The 19,764-nt window shown below is 50.3% G+C and overlaps 1 protein-coding gene across 1 annotated transcript in view; it reads right to left on the reverse strand.

Moving 5' to 3' along the window:
• Nucleotides 1-1,393: 1,393 nt before the first annotated feature.
• Nucleotides 1,394-19,764, reverse strand: part of SMAD6 (SMAD family member 6) — a 45,792-nt gene continuing 27,421 nt past the window's right edge. Inside the window, exon 4 of the mRNA XM_040601530.1 lies at nucleotides 1,394-3,217. Coding sequence (XP_040457464.1) covers nucleotides 2,676-3,217 — 542 coding nt within the window. The 3' untranslated portion in view covers nucleotides 1,394-2,675. The remainder of the gene's footprint in view (nucleotides 3,218-19,764) is intronic.

Raw genomic sequence — 19,764 nt, forward strand, 5'->3', positions numbered from 1 at the left:
GCGGGGTAATCACAGCGGGGCGGCTTCAGCTGAGCTTTGCAACAGTCCAGCCTGGAGTTCCAACAGCCTGGAAGTCTTAAAGCATCTTTAAAGGGTCCCAAGTTTGAATGATTACAGTAAGGTACGAAAGGGGAGAAACAGGACAGGAAAGAATACTTGATGTCTTATTTCATTCCCTCACCATAAAATCCTTTTCTATTCCCTTTAAAACCTTGCTGTCAACTGAAATAAAACTGCAGATTTATTTCTGGGGAAGCGCATGAGTAATAATAGAAAAAGAAAAAAATTAAGTACAATCAGTAGATTGCGCAAGGGAAACCCCATAGTTAACCCTCACATTTCAATCCACAAAAATCCTTTCGCTGATGCGAACCCGGAATAGCAGCAAGTTGCCCGACCAGCCCAGCTGCGCTGCAAATGCACTGCGTGAAGTCAGGGAAAACCAACAGCCCAGGAACAGCCGCTTCTGGGGCACTGGGGTGAGGTCTCTTGTGGGTGGTATAAAAGCAAACAACAATGTCCATTCTTGGTGCCATTTTGTCCAAAACATGGAAGAAGAGGGCAGAAGGTGGAAGATGACAGCACTGCTGCATCCCTGTGCGTGCACACGAGGACAGGGAGGGAGGCAGCAGCCGGCTCAGGCTGCAAAGGCCAAACCTTCTGGGTTTGGTGGTGGGAAATGCCAGGGAAAAGGAAATGGGGAGAAACAATTCGGCTTTTGGCTGATCCTTCCCCGTTAAAATGAGGATGGTATTAACAAAGATCTCTTAAAAAAACCCCAAACATAACAACGGCCCCTTGACCAATGGCGTGAGTGATACAGTGAGTGATGTAGGTGGTATGGCAGGACACACCAGATCTAAGCCAAAGGGGATGAAAAAAATCTGGCTTTAAACGATAATGACATGTTTTGACAGCGTTCCCTGACAACAATGGCTGTAACACGAACAAAAATTAATGATGTCAAGTATTAATACTGATGCTGCATGAATTCAGCCAATGTGGTCCCAATTAAATATCAAGCGTGGTTATAATTTGAAAAATGACAGCGGAAACGTCATTGCGACATTCCCTGCCCGTCTCCCCCCGACACCCCCCAGGCCTGCATGTCCCCCTGACGGGATGCGTCCCCACCTTCCCCACCCTCGCTCGGGGCTGCTGTAGAAACACCAAGTCCAGCTGCCAAAATGCACGACCCCGACATGCATCAGGAGGGTTCTTTAATAATAACTTTACATCCTATTTTACTCTCTGCGTTTTGAACCATTGAGGAGGTCTTGTTGCGTAAAAGCCGAGGTGCTTCTGCAGTCACCGGACTCCAGAGGCCGGGGCTTTATGAAAATCCAACGTACACAGATTTGCAATACAACTCTAAGACTTGGCAACGCTAGGCACTGGCAATAAATAACTTTACTAACCAAACAAAGCCAGGCAATGTCCAACCTGCCCATGCAAGTGCATGGGTGCTAGAGCGCTGACAGCAGCCAAGCTCATGCAGAAGTCAGCAAAATGCCTGATTTTATCCAGGATTTCCAGAGAAAGTAAATCAGCCAAGTCAAGCTCATTTCACCAGGACTTCTTCTGGCTGCAACTGCTCCTCAGAGCAAACATGTTCTTCCCAAGCAACCCCGTATCAGTTTATTGCCCAGACGACAGACTGGGAGATCTACAGGACAAAGCTGCACAGACCTCACCCAGCTCACCGCCGCCTGATTTCAAGTTGCTGGAGAGGTTCCCAAAACTCGGGCCATGCTACAGTGTCTCCAACTGAGGATCCGCCCAACTGTGAGTTGTCCAAAACCACCATTTGTTTCTCAACCAACAAACACGTCCAGGAGATACCAGACTCACAGCCAACCCCTGTGCGAGGTCGATAATGCAAACTGGTCCTACTGGGCAGCTTTTAGGGCCACGGTCTGTTCTGCTCTTTCTACCAGCACCGGTACCCATTGATTTGCAATGACAACCATCAATTTGCACAAATACGAACATGCACGCTCACCTTCAGGATGTCTCCATCATGTTTGGGTCATCAGAGAGACCAGAGAACCCTGAGCAAGAACAGCTAGGGGAGATTTTCCTCTCACCTTCTCCGCTTGCTCCCCGGCTCCCAAACTGTCCTCATTTACCCTCTTGGAGACAGCTGCAGCCTTCCAGCAACTCATTTGCTGCTTTTCTAAGGGTCCTGGCTGAGATGGGAGACAGTGGTCACCCCTCTGGAAATACCCCCTGACTGAAGAGTGCTCAAGCAGATACTGCTGCAGACTTCAGTCGGGGAGGGGGGGAAACAAAAAGACAATTAAACCCCCCCCCCTATAATGTGAATACTTTATTATCAATGAGTGACTGGTATTAGCTTTTTGTCTGGGTATTAATAATATTTCAAAAAACCATACATCAAAATTAGGGCTTTCTCCTATTTTTGCTGTATAATTTTTCTTTTTTAAAAAAATCTGTATTGAAAGAATTATATAAGCCAAAGTGCATTTTCTGTTTTTTGTCCATATACACATTGCACCATACATAAATAATTACATTGTAAAAATGACTCCATAATTACAAGTATAATATATATTTTCATATAATATATAAAACTTTATATTAAATCTAGGTAGATGATATTTGGGATAGTCTGTGTCTTTTTTTTTTTTTTTCCTTACGTCAGAGGCTGACCGTTATCGATTGTTACTGAGTAAAATCTCCAGCCAACAAGGACACGACGTGATAAACTGTCTCGAGTAACACGGCCCCCAGCCTTTGGCAAAGCTAATCCGCACGCTGTTCGGGTCGTAGGGCCCGTCCGCGTAATCCAGATCGGCCGTGTGCTGCAAGAGGCAGGACTTCTCGTAGTCAAACACCTTGATGGAATAGCCCGGCATCACCTTGCGCACTATCAGAGTCCTACAGTTGGGGATGTCCAGTGTCGGGGAGTTGACGAAGATGGGATGCTCACTGCGGTTGTAAGCCCACACACCGTCCGGTTCTTTGCTAAGTAAGATCCCATAGCCGATTTTACTTCGAGTCCTTCTCACAGTCTCGCTCCTGTTTTCCAGGTTTAGCTGTCCGAGGCAGAAGCCGTTTCCTTGAGGTAGGTCATAAAATATACTGACAGACTGTTCGTACACTGTGTAGAGGCGGCCGACGCGTGTCCGGTGCTCCCAGTAGGCCACGTTGCACCAATGGCTCCTCTTCACGGCATCGGGCGACGTACTGGCATCTGCGGGGAAAAGCAGGGAAGAGTCAGGGTTTGCTGTGATCGCCTGGGAACAGACAGGGATGGAGGGTAAGCAAACGGCTCTCCCCACCCGCTGGCTTTGCTCATGCGGGAAATGAACTTGGTTCAACCCAAAACTTGCGTCCAACCCAAAGCCCGTCCCCAGTTATGTCAAACGCCACCAAGAAAGAAGGCTCCAGCAAAGGTTAGTGACCCAACGGGCCACCCGCCAGCTCCCATGAAGCTCGATGCCTCTTTCTCTTCTCCAATTCAATGTTCAGCCCTGCACCCGGCAGCCGGGACCCTGTGGGTTTCTGCCACCAGGAGCCAGCACGGACACTGCACCGCTGCCGCTCAGCCACCCTGCAGCGCGGCAGGTCCCCAAGCTCCGCCGCGGTGCTGCACCCCACTGCCCAAGGCCAACCTGTGTTGAGCTGGAACGCAGGGATGTCCACGGAGTGCCTGGATGACTGACCCGACAGTTCTCTCTGCCACGGATTATTCTTTGACAGTGATGCCGATGTTCCCATGGGGAACATGAAATCTGAGGAAGCGTTTCATGCCAAGGGGGAGTAGCTGCTATGAACTATATATGTTCTCCTACAAAGCCACTGGAACTCACTCCAGGACAATGAGAAATGTCTCTCCTTTCTAGGAATTACGTTCAGGAAAGACAGGAGGGACGCAGACTGCCAGAAAGCTGCTTGATTTATGATGCCTCCAGAAGGAAGATGGAAACTCTCAGCCCTAAAAAAGCCCTGAAGAGGGGAAACAAACCTCTTGCCGAACATCATTCCTGCTCCTACCACACCAGTTAAAAGAAATCCACCCTGAAATCTCAGGCCAGGAGCTCTCCATCAAGTCAGCCTCGCTCCGTGCCTGGCATTAAGCTCCCTGACAATATATCACGCGCCCGCGGCCTGCTGACCCCTCTGCCTTCGTGCCATCATGTCCGATTAACTCGCACGCGAGGTGATGCCATTATTTTGCTTCAGAGACCCTATTGACGCACCGGATTTCAAGCGCAGCCCCGCAGCCCCCTTTCTTTTCAGGCTCAAATTACCCCGGAGGGGAACGAGCTCTCCTCCCCATTAACAGTCTTTGAATTAAGCGGCTTTGTTAGAGTTTAACTTGAGTTGTAACCATACAAATTTAAGGGGAGGGAGATGGAGGGATTGTGGGGGGGAGGGTAATCAGGCAGACGGGGAGGCAGCGGGATGCCCTTTGCCATGGGTGATGCTCATCATCTTGCACCGACCCCTTCACCTGCTACAGGTCTAAACCACCCCAGAAATGACAGATTGGCCCCCTTCTCCCCCGTCATCTGTTTACATTATTTTTAGGACCCAGCATGGCCACCAACAGCCCCTTTTCAGACTGACGCATATTTTATCCACAACCGGGAAGGAAACCCCACAGCAATCAAGACACTTCAACCCCACTGGGAAAAGCAACACCATTTCCCTGCATTTATGGCAAACCTTTATGGAAGAGCGAGCCAACAGCTTTGTGCCCACTAACACTGGAGGAGATGTCCTGGGCCACCTAAGGCGTGGGAAAAGCCCTGCTGAGCACAAGTGGGTGAGATGCTCCCCTTGGAGTCAGAGTTAGTGGCTCTGCACAGCAGGGAAATGGGTGAAGACTCTTGGTGAGGGCAATGGCAGCATCCCAGAGCCAGGTGAAGCAAACTTGGGTTTCTTTCCCCAGGGACAAGGTCCTGTCCCCCAGCCACAGCCCCTGTGGTGGGGTGGGCCACTGCACCACATCACAGTGGCAACAATGGGTCTTTGTGTCTCTTTGCTTCTGAGCCATCCTCGAAGGAAACCACCCAGAGTCACTCTGTAATAAGCTCATCCTAATGCCATACTCTGCTACCAACAAGTATCAGCAAAACCTAAAGTTCTTCACCATTCTTACTCTTTGGCCAATAACAGTATTTCTTTTGCCATTTCAAATGACCATCCTGCATCCGGATCGCCAGGAGTTAAACGAACAACCCAACTTGCTCTGAAATAGTAATGACTTCATCGGCAAGTGCATGATGAATATGTTGCACCCAAGCACATCATTAAATACTGACGACTGGACTTGACCCTTCCTGAAGTACCTCATGATGCCTTGCAAAGCACCAGCCAGACGATACAAGGAGTTTTAAAGAAGGAAGAGAAGATTCAAATGTAATTCTGGGTTAGAAACCCTCCACAGCTGCCTAGTGCCAATATGATGCACTAACATCTACACCACGAACAGAAACTGATAAAATTGGTGACAAAAGGTTTCAGAACCTCTCTGCAGTACTTCTGCAGCAGTTGCAAAAATTACGTTAACAATGTTAATGGCATTAACACAGATCTGACCCAAACAGTCTTACCTAACTGAACGTTACTGAAGCAAGACCATCCTCGGCTACATCTGTACAACCCCCTGAAATCAAGAGCTTGGCATGGATGAAAACCTTCTGACTTTCTCTGATAACACCTCTTGGTCTACCACCATGCAGATTGTGAGTGTGTTCTGCTCTTTAAAATACACTACAGCAAATAGTTCCAGATTTTCTTTAAGAGGTGACACAAGATGTAGTTCATAAATGACGCGACAGCAGAAGGAAGAGGCACTGAGTAACTGAGCTTCATCTGCAGGTGCCTCTTCCACAGCATCCAGTTCCCACAGTCATCTTTCCCCTGGGACAAAATATAGTCAAGACGCTCCCAACACCTTTCCAGAACTCCTCTCAAACACCGAATTTTGCTGTCATCCCACTCAAGTGATGCTGGGGGGCTACAGACAAGCTCAGAGCTTTTCATCTGCCAGGCCCAGAGGCTGGTAGCAATTACTGAGCTCTGCATCTGTTTAACCTCCCGACCTCCACAAAGCCCTGCATGCCCATTAGGTAAGTTGGTTTTGTTATTACATTTTTTAGAAACTACCACTCAGCCCCCGTATTTCCCTTACAGACCAAGTATGGGATAACTTCAAAACTCAGGTTTCCCCATCAGCTGAATTAATCAGGGGAACAGTCAACAATAAATATTTAAATAGGTGTTTCCTAGGGTTTATTGCAAATTAACATACCTAGTGGGGGAAAGCAAAGCAGGAGGAAACCAGTGTCTATTCTACACGAACATCTCGCTGTAGGTGCCACCACCCCCATGCCATCTCTGCTTTCCAGGAACTGGCAAATATTTTGGCAAAATCATCAAATCTACACACACTGAGAAGAGGGGAAGTTTTTTTTTACACCTCCTGCTTTCACTCATCTGAAACAGCCTTATTAAAATAACTTCCATGCAATTTACGGCATGAGCTTCGGTCTACCCGTACATGCACGCGTCTCGCAGGGTGAAACACCCCCCGCCAACGTGCTCCTCTTCTCTGTCACAGCTCCTGCCTGGCAGGGCCAGCTCTGCCAGCTCAAAGTGCTCCCAGAGGTGTCCTGTGCTCCTTCAAATGGGCGAGGACATTGAGTTTTAGGTAACTACACATCAAGCAGCTGAAGTTTCCTCTCCATCCCTCTATGGAGCTTTAGAAAGAAAGGCTTTAGAAGCCATGCACCAGCCGCAAAGCAACCTGTCTGTGGCGTGCAGGCAAATAAAACATCCCAAAAGGAGACTGTTAAAAGGCTCATCCAAAGAGCCTCTCCCTCCAGAAGGCTTTCGGCAGGGTCCCTCTTCCCCCCCAGCCCCATCCCGCGCCGCCCTTGCCAGCTGCCTCGCTCCCCCCATGCCACGCTGGGGTCCTTCGCCTTTTTTATCTCCCAGCGCGCTCAACCAAATCCTGAAAAGATGAACTCCTCTCGCAGCCCTGACATAAAGCAAGCACTTTAGCAAGCCCCTGATACAAGGGGGCCTGCGCTGTGTCTTATCCCCTGCCAAGTATTAGTTTCGCCTCCAGCTATTAGCCACTACCACTCAGCAGACAGCAGGGGCGGCCGGCAGAAAAGCATGTCCTCTGCCTTTTAAATAAATATTCAGTTTTTTCCTCCTCTTTTTCCACACTGCCCTTTATGCACAGACAAGAAAATCCACTTCTTTTTTCTGTCCTCCCACCCACCCCCTTTCTGCTGGAACAGAGGCAGGCCTGTTAGCTTCCTTTTTGAAGAAAGAAAAATGTTTTAGTCCTGCAGTGCCTCCCTCGATGGTATACGATGCATTTTTAACAACTATCATTGCAGGCAGCTACAACTTCTAACAGCTACATTTAGGCTGGCGTCAGGGCTATCTCCTCCATCAAAGCCACCTTTATCGATCAGATGGATGGGCTGAAACCCTGGCTCTTGTTTACTCCTTCCTCCAAGTGCCGTTTCCTCCGCTGCAGCGATGCCTCGCAGCAGACACATCCAAAAGGAAACTCAAACAATTTAAGATAAAAAAACAAGATAGGAAGCAAGTCAGGGAATCAAAACCAGAACTTAATGCGCAGCTCAGGCAAAAGAAATCCGGGTACGGGAATAAATGCAAAGAGCAAATACTGTAAATCCTCACAGTGTTAGCAGCACTGCTGCTTTTGCTCCCTGCAGAGTGTGGAGGTAAAGAAAATAACTCGAGGTTTTCTATTATTTGTGCTTTGACAGCATTTTATGCCAGTGAAGTTCAAAGCAGCGCACTGAAAGGGAAAAGAAAGATGCTTTTTTTCCAAAACAAAATGCTGCACAGTCCCACTGCTTGATGTTGCACTTCAGAGCGGGATGGAAAACATGGGCAGATCACAGAACTCATGAAACATCTCTGATTCATGCTTGGGCTCTTCCAAAGCCACCAAACCTCTTCTCAGCAGGTCAAATGGCCCCCACGGTATTTGGCTGCACGTAAGACCTTGCTGTGTAGGGAAACAGGGGTGAGAAGGGAAGTTTGCCGCAGTGCTTTGAGGAATATTCCCATTTTCACACAGACTCCTGAGGAAACAGTCACGCGTGGCACTGTGTTGTTTATCCAAGCATTCCATGAGGAATGGGTGATGCCAGCCCCACCTTTCCCACCTAACCCCAAACCACACTCATGGGTTTTCAAAACACATTTAAGAGGCGCCCACAGGGAAGACCATGCACGTAAAACCCAAACATCACTGCTCTCTCCAGATGTGACGAGGACTCGAGTGAACATCTGGGCACCTGAAGAGATGAAGTGAGATATTCAGGTGTCCCCACAACTCAGCTCACAGCCCAGTTTCATGTCCCACCCTCCCGTACTCCTGCACCACGGGGCAGCTTGAGGCTTCTCTAGCCATGGAGCTCAGTTACATCCTTTCTCAACTGCCACCATCTTTCCATCCAGTTTTATCCCACTTCAGCTTCTATTAGATACAGGCTCAGGCTTTTTTCTCACCTCTGCACAGCACAGATGCATGCTCATACTACCCAACACGCCAGAGCGTGGAAGCAGGATGGTTACAGCCATACACAGGTCACTGTAAACAAAGTCCAGATAAAAAGCCCAGCACAAAGAACACGTACATTTCCCAAAAATATTTTTAAGTTCACTGGGGAGCAACTGGTTAAAAGAATCCCCCATTAATACCCTTTGAAACAAGCTCCAGGGTAAGGAAGGGGTTAAAACTTTCCACAGCAGAAATGGAATTTTTATGGCCCTGAAAAAAAAAAAAAATTAATTGTCAATCTGCCCCAGCAAAGCTCACAACCATTTTTGTTAAGCCAATATACTTAAAATACCTCTGCCTTACAAGTTTCAGCTGGAATGCATCACTGCGGCCCCCCTGAGAGCCCCCGCGCTGCAGCCAGCACCACAGCATCCACCCCAGCACCAGCCCCTCCCAGTGCGGGGGGGGGGGGGGGGGGAGCTGATCTTGCCCCACACACAGGGCACCCCCGTGCAGATGCCCTGGGGATACAGGGCCACAAAGCGGCCACCATCTGTCTGCCCCTCCTCACCGGAGCCGTGGGGTGGGACTTTGGAGGCACCTTCCCACCCTCGAAGGAGCTGCAGCCCTTGGTGAGCTGTGGCTTGGCCAGCCTGCTGGAGCACTCCGACGCTGGATCCACCGGATACATTTAAGGGAATGTCCCCAGCCCACCAGCTGAACGCGGGGGGCTGGGCAGGACCGGGGTTGCCATCCTCGGTGGCCCCGGAGACACTGGGAGAGCAAAGGCAGCAGGAGGGTCTCCATGCTGTCCCCCAGTGAAAAGTCAGGGAAAGCCCTGATGAGGACAAGGACAGTTTAGTTCCCTTTTCCAATTACTTCCAGGTCTCTCCGAGGAAGCAAGAAGCTGTCTGTTACGGCAGGACAACAGGTCTGGGCAAGGAGATGGCAGCTGGGTGCAAGCAGGGGGCTGGACAGCCCCCTAAGCTTCTTCCCAAAACTTTTCCTTAAGGCTCAGAATCAACTGAGGATCCTTTCACGTCCCAGCTCTCACCAAGAAACCCTTGCTCCCTGATTCACAGAGGCCCTGAACAACTGCCACCAGCTCCCCAGCCGATGACCGAGGTCAGCCACAGGGACAGCAGCCTAGACCTAGTGTGGACCTAGCAAGGTCTGTAGCACCGGGACCAGGGGTGATGGTTTTAAACTAAAAGAGGATGGGTTCAGGTTAGATATTAGGAAGAAATTCTTTGCTGTAAGGGTGGCACGGCGCTGGCACAGGCTGCCCAGAGCAGCTGTGGGTGCCCCATCCCTGGCAGTGCCCAAGGCCAGGCTGGACGGGGCTTGGAGCATCCTGGTCCGGTGGAAGGCGTCCCTGCCCATGGCAGAGGGGTGTGGAACTGGGTGGTCTTTAAGGTCTCTTCCAACCCAAACCATTCCATGACTCTGACCTTCTCCACGCTGCAGAGCATCAAGCTCTCCCCCCCAGACTTCTGTTTTGCTCTGCTGAGACATAAAGGTTCAGCCCACCTCATACCCCAATTATAAAATAAGACACTGATTTCGTATTACAATTAATCTGGTGTCAACACTGTTGTGGTGGGGTGCCATCTCCTCCAACCCCAGCATGGCTCTGGCGTGTTCCTCATGTTTGGATGTGGCTGTTGTGCAACTGTGAAGAGCAGTTCAGCTCACCCATCTGGCAGAACCCAACACCAAAGCAAGTGCCACCAGCCGCCGAAAAGCGCCCTTACTGCCACCGCACCCGCCGTGGAGGAGCCACCTTCCTCCTCCTCCTCCAGCCTCCACCTTGGATCAGAGCTCTGGTGCTCCCCAGCCTCCTCCGTGAGCCAATTTAATTTGTTAACCCAGTAGATGATTAACTCAAAAGAACACTTGTGCTGGGTTAATTAATTAAATTAGTTCAAAAAAGGGTCTGACAGGCAACAGAGCCGGTGGAAGAGGTGCGTGGAGAGGCCTGGGGAGAAAGGGGGACATTTCCATGGCAGCCCAAGAAACAAAAGCAACACAGGACAGGAGCCAATGCCAAGAATTAGAATGAAAACAATTTTCTCTGCATAAAAGAAACCACTCTGCAAAATCATCAGCTCATGCTAATTTTTTTATATCCTTCAAAGAAAAACACATGCCACGTTTAGTTCTGCCCGGAAATTTGTAAGTCATCGTCAGTTAGCTTATTCTCAAGTTAAATTCAAGGAGTTGTTTCTAAATGTACCTTCTCTGGCCATTAATATACGTACTCCAGAACATGATTTTAAGGTATTTCAGCAGGGTTTTTTTCCAGCTCCCCTGCATGGTTTACAAAGGTCTTTTCAGCCAAGGGTGAAAAGTCCTAGAAAGTAAGAAAACTGGAAAAGCCCAACGCAGGTATTTTTCACTGACATTTTTATGTGTTACTTCTGAAGGCCAGTGTTTTCAGAGATTTAGGTGATTTTTTTTTTTTTTTTTTGAGTCGAACAGTCTCCATATAATCTCAGCTTCCCTTGCTCACAGCTTTCACAGGCACATTCATCGCTTTAAAGTTCCTGGGCTGTGCATGTAACCGCTTTATACCTGGCATGTAAAAGTTAACACAACAATGTAAATACATCTTCAAAAGGAGCCCAAAACGTAATCACCTATGTTGGCTGCCAATTATGAAAGCACCAGACCTGTCATCAGCCAGAATTTGGCTGAGACTTCTCCCCTGTTGGAAACCAGCCCTGGGTAAGTCCAAGCCCAGCAAAATCCCAGGGTCGGGTCGTGCGCGGCACCTCCGTGAGCATCCGCAGCATCCCCGCTGCCTGCCCCCGGGTGCCCCCACCCTGCACCCCAGCCAGCCACAAAAATGGGGAGAGGAACGAGCTGGTGAAAGACAGAGGGGATGAGGTGGGGGGAATGTCTCCCTGTTCATTTTCCGTAAAATCAGGAGGTTTGTGGAAAATCTTCCGAGTACCATCTAGTTGGGGTTGCCGCCTCCTGCCAGCTGGGCAAGGCACAGACTTCCCTTGGAGGGGAGAAGGCTGTTCCCCGACTGCCCTCCGCAAGGCGGGACTGCGAGGGTGGGGGACACTGGGACAAAAAAATGGGGGGAAATACCCCTTTTTTTTTCTCTTCCAAACAACTGTATATGCAATCCTTTTTTTTTTTCTTTTTTTTTCTCCCAGAGCCTGAAAAACGCTGAGAATCCAAGAGAAATCACCCCATAAATCACCCGATGGCAGAATTCCCTTTTAGCCGCCGCCGCAATGTCCAAAGCTCCCTTCCCAGCGCCGCTCCCACCTGGAGCTGCGCCAGCACTCGCTATTAATTAATCCAGGGGCCGCCTGCTGCAATCCCGGCTACGCCAACCGCATCCGACTTGGGCTGGGCTGGTGGGCAGAAGTTGGGCTGGCCCTACATCCCGCGGGACCTCCTGAGCTCTCCTCTGCCTTTCAAACCCATTTTGGCTTTGCAGAGCAATTTTAGGTGCTCTTAGAAATCCTGACTGATGCCCTCGGGGAGGGAAATAATCTGCTCAATGACCAGAGCTGCAGCAAATTGGAACATCCCGCGGTGGAGCAGGGACTCTGGAAAATGGTATAAATGAATAATAATGGTTTTTGCTCATAGAGAAGTTTCGGCTGAGCACTTCAAAGCATTTTAAAAGCAGAAACTAATTAGTAGGTCCCTCTGAAGAGAAGTAAGAATAACACCACTTTCCGCCTCCATCACGCCTCTCAGGCAGAGCACGTTGGGTGCCGGGCTTGGCTCCCAGCTCAGCCTGGGAATCATCTTACTGGAGGGTGACGGTCCAGAGGCACGAGGCTCGGGCTGTACCTGAACCAAACCCCTGCCTGGTTCACACTGGCACTAAATGATGGGGTTTCTGCCAGGGTGGAGGGGGCATTGAGGTGACCGAGCTGTTTTGGGAAGCCAGATGCCGAGTTGGTGAGGACATTGCTAAGGTGGCTGCAGAGATGCTCCTAAAGATGCTTCACTTCAGCCTCCCCACGCTGCCATGTTTGCTAAGAGCACTGGAGCATCCGTGGTGGCAGCAGGATCACTAATCCAGCATAGGGTGCCTGACACTGACACCTGCTCCAGAGAAAAGCAGCAGATTAAACAAAACAAAACAAAAAAAGCCTTTTCTTCCCTCTGGTGGTTAGGTTAATGCTCAGGAAACCCTGAGCTCCTCCAAACAAAGAGGGCTGGCAGCCAGGCAGCACACCAGCACCTACCCACACTGCTCCCAGCACAGCCCCAACCCCAAATTACAGCTCAGCTCCCTTCTATAACAACCAAAATTTGCCATTTCCAGAAGGCAAATGCTTGGTGGTTCCCCTACATGAGGCCTCCTTCAGATGTCCCTGACTGGTCATGCAAAACCCACTCCCCAAAACACCAGCAAAACTGGAAACTTCAGGCTTAAGAGCTCACACAGGACATGGAAAACAAAAAGGCTGCGACTGTGGCAGCTCTGCCGCACTTTTATATTGTTACCACCCAGAAAATGAGCGGAGATGCTTTCAGGGGAGGAAAATCAAAGCCAATACCCAATAAAATGCCCCCATCAGACATATTTTGAGAACCTGCAATTGCGCTCCATGCCGAGCTGTTCTCTCCGGAGCAAGACCAAAGTCAGCTTTACTCTGCTATTGCACCTCTATTGGATTTACCCCCGAGAATAAACCACAGGGTTTCAAAGTTGAGGAAGATGACGTGAGAAGCATCGAGCAGGGTGAAAAACCCAAGGCCACCCTGATTTCCTTGAAGCAGCACCTTCGGGAGAAGACCAAGGTGCTGGAGGCAAATGTCTGTCAACTTGATGCCAATACCAGTGCAAAAATGAAGGACTGTAAAATCTTGAGGGAACTATCACCAACATGGAAAACCAGCTGTGATGGAGGAGTGCTGGGCTGGGGAGGCTCCCCGGTGGCCACGAGCAGGTACCCACCAAATGTTTTGCTCCGTATGGGCTGGGAATGAGCTGCTCTGCTGCTCCCTGGCCGGCTGGGTGCAGAGGCTGGTGCTGGGCAGCCATGAGACCCCAGTCTGGGACCTCTGGGACAACAAAAAGCTCAGGCTTTTGTCCCAAATCCCTGCTGGTACCCAGACCAGCTGTGGGTCCCCCATCCCAACCCATGCTCTGCCCCCAAGAAGGGCTCCAGCCGATACTCCCCCTCACCTGACAATTCTCCCCCAGCATCCTTTAAAAATGCTTTTTTTTCCCAGCACGGTATCAGTGCCCTCACATACATGGGAAGCAGGCAGGGTTGAGAGTGAAATGGAAATTCAGGCTTTGTTCTCGGTGGCCAAAGCCCAAGATCCTTCTCCTGATAAAGCCCTCCCCGAGCCTCGCTGTCTGCTGTCTGAGCAAGACGGGAGCCACGGCTCCACGGCTGCCACCACACGTCATGCCACCCGTGGCTGCTTCAAGTCCTCGCTCATGATGGATTTGCCAAAGTTTCAGATGGAATTAAAGGATTTTGGGTGCCAGCGTGGCCTTTGCAAGGAAACAATCCCTCCGGTGTGCAAGCCAATTTGGTCATGCTGAAAGGATAAACCTGTATGGGGAGGTCTCAGGGTTCTTATCTCTTGGAAAATTTAAAAGCGATGGGGATGGAGTCCATAGGCGGTGTGAGCAGCCATGGGAAGAGCCCAGCGGCAGGCAGCCGGCGAGGCAGAGGCCGGGCTCGGGTCCTGCGGCACTGGAAGGGAGTACGGGGATGGCTCCTGCCCTGCTGCTCGCACACGCATGCACGTCTGCACAGCCACAGCCAGGCTGGGAGGAACGTGCAGAGGGATGCGTGCATGCGTGTGCACCCACACGCCAGATTTTCTGATAGCTACTTCATGTATTTACGTGTAAACATTTTCTGAGTCCATTCCAGCCCTTATTCCAAGCAAGCAGCTCGTTCCACTGACAACTACTCGTGGCCAGCATCCATGGGCTCTTACTCCCACTTAAAGCAAAGACTAAACAATGACTTAAGCATTTCAGGATTTAAGCCCCATAGCTGGTCCCTCACATTCACAGTCAAAGCAGCAAGGATGCCGCGCTGGTGGCTTCTGCTTTGCAGGAGGACCTGCATCACTGTGAATGCCATGAATAACCCTTGTGCCATTGGGGTGCCTCGGTGGATGCACTGGGAGGGGTCTCCTGGCCTTTTTTTTTTCTGTAAAATCCACAAACTGGCAGCCCAGATGCACTCCTGCTAGCCTGGGCTAAGATCACCCCCAAAGACCAAACATGCCTCACCTTGTTTTTATACTCTTTGCGATGGTGCTGTAAATCTATTAAAGTGCAGATAAACAGTAAGAAGATTTGCGCCGGGGTTAAGTGGGGGATGTATTTGCATGAAATCCACAATGTTCGCAAGCATCGCTGCAGCCCAGCGAGGCAGCAATGTGTGGCCTCTGAAAGCATCTTCACAGTCATCTCCCAGATGACAGAATTCCTAACACTGTATTTGCCACGGAGAGTGGAGGTGACTCATGCTAATTACCCTTCCTGGCCAAGGAGGACTTGTTTTCATTTCTAAAAACCACAGTTTCTTTTAAAAAAAGGGGGAAGAAATAGGAAAATACCAAAATACACACAGAACTCCATGGGCTACATCCTGTCCTGCTGCGCTAATACGAATCCCAGACACCCCAAAACTCCAGCTTTGCTCAGGATGTTCAAAGAGAAAGGGATTAATAAGTTACAGCACGGCCACAGCCAGAGGCACGCGGCAGAGACGCTGCCAGCGTTACCTCCAGGTCTCCTGATTTCCAGTAACACTCCTTCAACACAACCCAGCTAAAATAATTTGTGCGCGTATGAGCAGAGCTCAGGAAGGGTCCTTCGTTCAGATTAAAACCCCTCTCACCTTTCTCGGACAAGCTCTCACCTTTCTTGGAGGGCAGCTGAAATTTAAAGTTAAAAATAACCTTTTCAGGCCCAGCCTATGCAGGGTTCGAGGTTGCAACTCCTCCACGAGATGTTTCGGGGGGAAATGCACGGGCTGCAGTTATAAACTCTGCAAATTCAGTACCCAGGTAAACGACCTTCCCATCGAGAGGGGAATGGGAAGGAGATCGGGTCGGGCTCTTTGTAAATCAAGGGCAGGGAGATTAAGGGAACATGTGAACACGTCGTTATGGCTAACGAGTTCAGCACTGCACACCCTCCACACAGCTGAGCGCTGAAGGAGAAAGAGCAAATTCTTCCCCTCCCCTCAAGGGAAATTGTTTTTAAAAAATAAAGGCGTATTGGGGGGAAATACACCTGGGATTATACATTAAAAAGGCAGCCTGTCAGAAGCCTAAACCAGACCCGTTTCTCTTCTCCACTCTGTATGTATCATATATATAAAATATCCACATGGATGCAAAGAACCCCCCCTGTACAAAACCTGAAGGATAACTGAGTGTAAAATCAGGGTCGGATATTTTGCAGAAATACATCCACAAAGCTCCAACAAGCAACACAAGTTCCCACTCTGGACAACTTTTGCTCATTATTGCAACATTTCGGACTATTTCCGTCGGGGCTGCGGATGATGGGGATGCCTCACCGTTCAACCCCAGTATTTGCACGGTACAAATAAACTAACGCTATCAATGTTATAAACTCTGTAAAGTTCCTGCACTAGTATCCTTAAATTGTTAAAAATAGGAAAGAAACTGCACAGTTCACATATTTTATAAAGCTGGGTTAAATCAACATCTGCAAAAAATATCCCTGTTAAACGAAATAGCAGGATTTCATTAAGTAAATTGCAAGTTGGCAAAAACTCTGAAAGAAAGGGAAAAAGCCACAGCCAGCCCTGTAATTTAAACCTTATTTTAACAGTGACAGTATGACTGCAAGAGGCTGCATTTCCAAACGAAAAAATAAAGTTTAAAAAAAAGTACCTGTTCCCCCTGCTCTGCGCACCATAGTGTCTGCAATCATTACGCTAACGAGCTCTTCCCCAGGCAGATGAAGAGGGAGCAGGACCCACTCTCAGCCCCGCATCCTTGGGTAGCAAACCCACCAATTCTGCAAAATGCAGGATTTTCCACCGCGGGAGCACCCAGATGCCTATGCGGTGGTGGGGGTTACGGGTGACAATGTCTGTGGAGCCCCTGGAGCCAAGCGGGCTCGGGTACACCCCTGAGGGTCTGCAGCCTGCGGTTCCAAGCCAGCATGGAGCCAGCACGGAGCCAGCCCTTTGCCTGCAGCCTGAGCCGCCGAAAGCTGGGATTAGATGGCTGCAGGTCTGAGAAACAGCTCCGTCCAGGCAACACTTCATCACTTTCTACATCTTAAACACATCCTGCTCCCCTGCACAAGACCAGGAGCCAGCCAGAGGCCAGTGCCCGGGCGGGCAGCGTGGTCCTGTGCAGGTGCCCATGGGGGCTGGGTGCCCACGGGGGCTGGGTGGCAGCAACTGGGCTTCTCACTTGGGTATCCCAACGAAGTCCCCGAAGCGACAGGACACGTGTCCTGCTACCGAGCAGGACAGCGGTGCTCTCCCACAGGGAGCTGCTTTTGAGGTCTCCTTTGTGACCAGCGTTTCGGGGGGGTCATGGCACCATGCGCACACGCTCAGGCTGCAATGCCACCCACCCCCAGCCCCAGAGCGAACCTCAGCCTGGAGAAGCAGCTGCTGCCGGCACCACCTGGGGCAGGCAGGGAGCAGGCAGGGAGCAGGCAGGGCATCGCCTGCCCTTCCAGCCCGTTTTCCAAGCATGCCGAGCGCCTTTCCTGCTCGGGGGTGACTCAGGCGGGCTGGGCTGGGCTGCGTGGGGAGGCTGGACTCTTCCCACAGCGCCGGCCAAAAGCCTCTGCAGGAGTCGTCCCTGCAGGGGATGGGGGACAGGGACAGGCACTGCCTGGCTGGGGGGGACATCCCAGAGGGCACCATCCTCTGGGGCCACCTCCTCCAGGGTGGACCCCCCCAGCACTGGGCACATGGGGTCCAAATACTTGCTTCAAAATTACAGTATTTACAATTTCCCACCCAAAAGCTCTGCTGTCCCAGGGAAATCACCTGGAAGCAGCACTCTGGGATCAGTAAAATCTCTCATCCGGCACATACTGAATCTGTTTGCTTTGAAAATAATTGCAAAACCTCAAAACAAAACCTAAAAACAACTGTTCCAATATGCAAACTCGGAGCTGAAGAAGAGACTTTTAACAAAAAGACCAATTATTTGCTTACAACATTTTGGCTTCGCTATTTTTCCTGGCACTTACGACACCGGAGTTATTTTGAAGGGCTGTTTGCTTCATGAGGAGCCGAGAAAACAGTGTTCCTATTTCCTTTCTGATCTAAACATCCGTTTGTCGTGCGAGCGGGAGGAAAAAAAACCACCACCCAAACCCCCGTGCATCTGAGGAAGCACGAAGGAAGGGGTGGTGGGTACCAGCGGGGAGGAGAGTGGGCAGGCGCCCACCCCGCTGCTGCTCCCCCCTCCGCCGCCTCTTCATTTATTGCCATCCAAGGGGGCATCCATCCCCTGCCGGCCCTAAAGGAAGCGGAATGGCTGCCCCCAAGGCTCTGGGCTGCTCTCCTTGAAGCAAACCAAGCGAAGGACCCCTGGGCAGACCCTCGCATCTTCCTTAACATGTCCATGATGGCAAAGGCTGCCCAGCTCCTCACCACCAGCAGCTGCACTGTCTTACTGAGCATCTCCCCAGGCTGAAGGACAGGCATTCCTGCAGCCTCGTGCCGGATGAAGCAAGAAGTAAAAGCCACACGGGCACCTTGTAGGCATGCTAGAGACACGGCATGGCTGGAGCCTTGCAAAATCACATTTAGGAGCAAAAGAAAGGTGGTTGCCCTGGGGCAAGTGCAAGGCAAAGCAGGCAAACGCCTGCCTGCCACCAGCACTTGCTCCCAAGTCATGTCCAGTTGCACAGCTCCAGCTAGCTCGGCAGCCAGCGGGATGCTGTGGAGGGGCAGGACTGGGCAACCAAAGTCATTTCAAGGGCAGGGTGAAAGCACTGGGGATGCTCATGCATCCTTGACAATCACCAAGCAACATAAAGACCACCCGTGTCATACCAAGCCACCTACAGACCACAGCACCAGCACCACCTGAACCCCCAGTGGAGCTCCCCAGGCTGCAAGTCACCGATCAAACCCTGCATGGAGACAAGATCCTGCACATGCAATGGCTGCACCTCCAGCAGGGTGCCTCCTGCCCAGGCTTGGTGGCTGTGGCCATCGTGTCCCCCTGTTTGGGGAGAGCCACGTGTCACCCCCAGGACCTGTGCCACCACCTCCTCCCAGCTATGCCTTCCACCCTTCAGTGAGTGAAGGGCCAGCTCACTGTCATATTCCTAAATTTCCTGGCTTTTGAGGATACAAGCCAGGTCATTAACATTATTTATAGGTTCCTGTGTATGAGTTTCCATTTGTCTGCTTAAAAACAGTTAGGTGAAAAAAAAGAAATTCCTGGAGGTCCGACAGTTAAAAAAACCCCCATGTCCATGGTCTGATGGGCCCAAAGGATCAGCAGCTCCCTTAGAAACATAACTGTTCCCTTAAATGCTTATTGTGTAAATATTTAAGCTACTTTATAAAACTTTTACAATGTACTTAGGAAGCATAAATCTCCCCATCAGAGCACAGCAGGCCATCGCAGCGGAGCACGCTTAGATGGTTTTAAGAACACAAACAGGGACATTTCTAATGCTAATGCTGGACCCAAGGGGCCCTAAGGTCACAATCTTATGGAAATCATTACTAAGCTGATCCCCTTCACTCACCCCAAAATGGAGCGTGGTTATGTGCAACCAGTCATTGCACTAAGTGTAACTCCAGTGTCACTTTTTTTAAAAAAAAATTGATTTACAGTTACTGCGTAGCAGGCGGCATAAGAGATAGAAGTCCTGAGATTTTTCTCTTTGAAATGCAGCACCAGATTTAATGTCATACAGGCAAAAATTATGTAAGTCCAACATCATCCACTAATACGCATCCATTTCAGGAATTAAGAGGTTTCTTTTTAAATGCCATGTGGCAGATTTGAAACAAAGCCTAATGCGTTACAGCCGACTTCTGCACCCCTCACCGGTACAGATGACTGGAACCCAACTAGCGCCAGCCACCCGCCACGGCCGCTCCCCTGGGTGCAGCTGGGAGAGACGCACTTCGCAGAGGTGAACATTCCCTGCAGCAGAAATAAAGAGATGCTGCGCTGACTGACACAGCTGTATTCAGGGCGGTTTCCATATGGAAAGCCATCCAGCTTTATGAGATTTGCTTGGACACGGTGTT

The sequence above is a fragment of the Falco naumanni genome, chromosome 7, assembly GCF_017639655.2.
Source record: "Falco naumanni isolate bFalNau1 chromosome 7, bFalNau1.pat, whole genome shotgun sequence".
Classification (NCBI taxonomy): Eukaryota; Metazoa; Chordata; class Aves; order Falconiformes; family Falconidae; genus Falco; species Falco naumanni.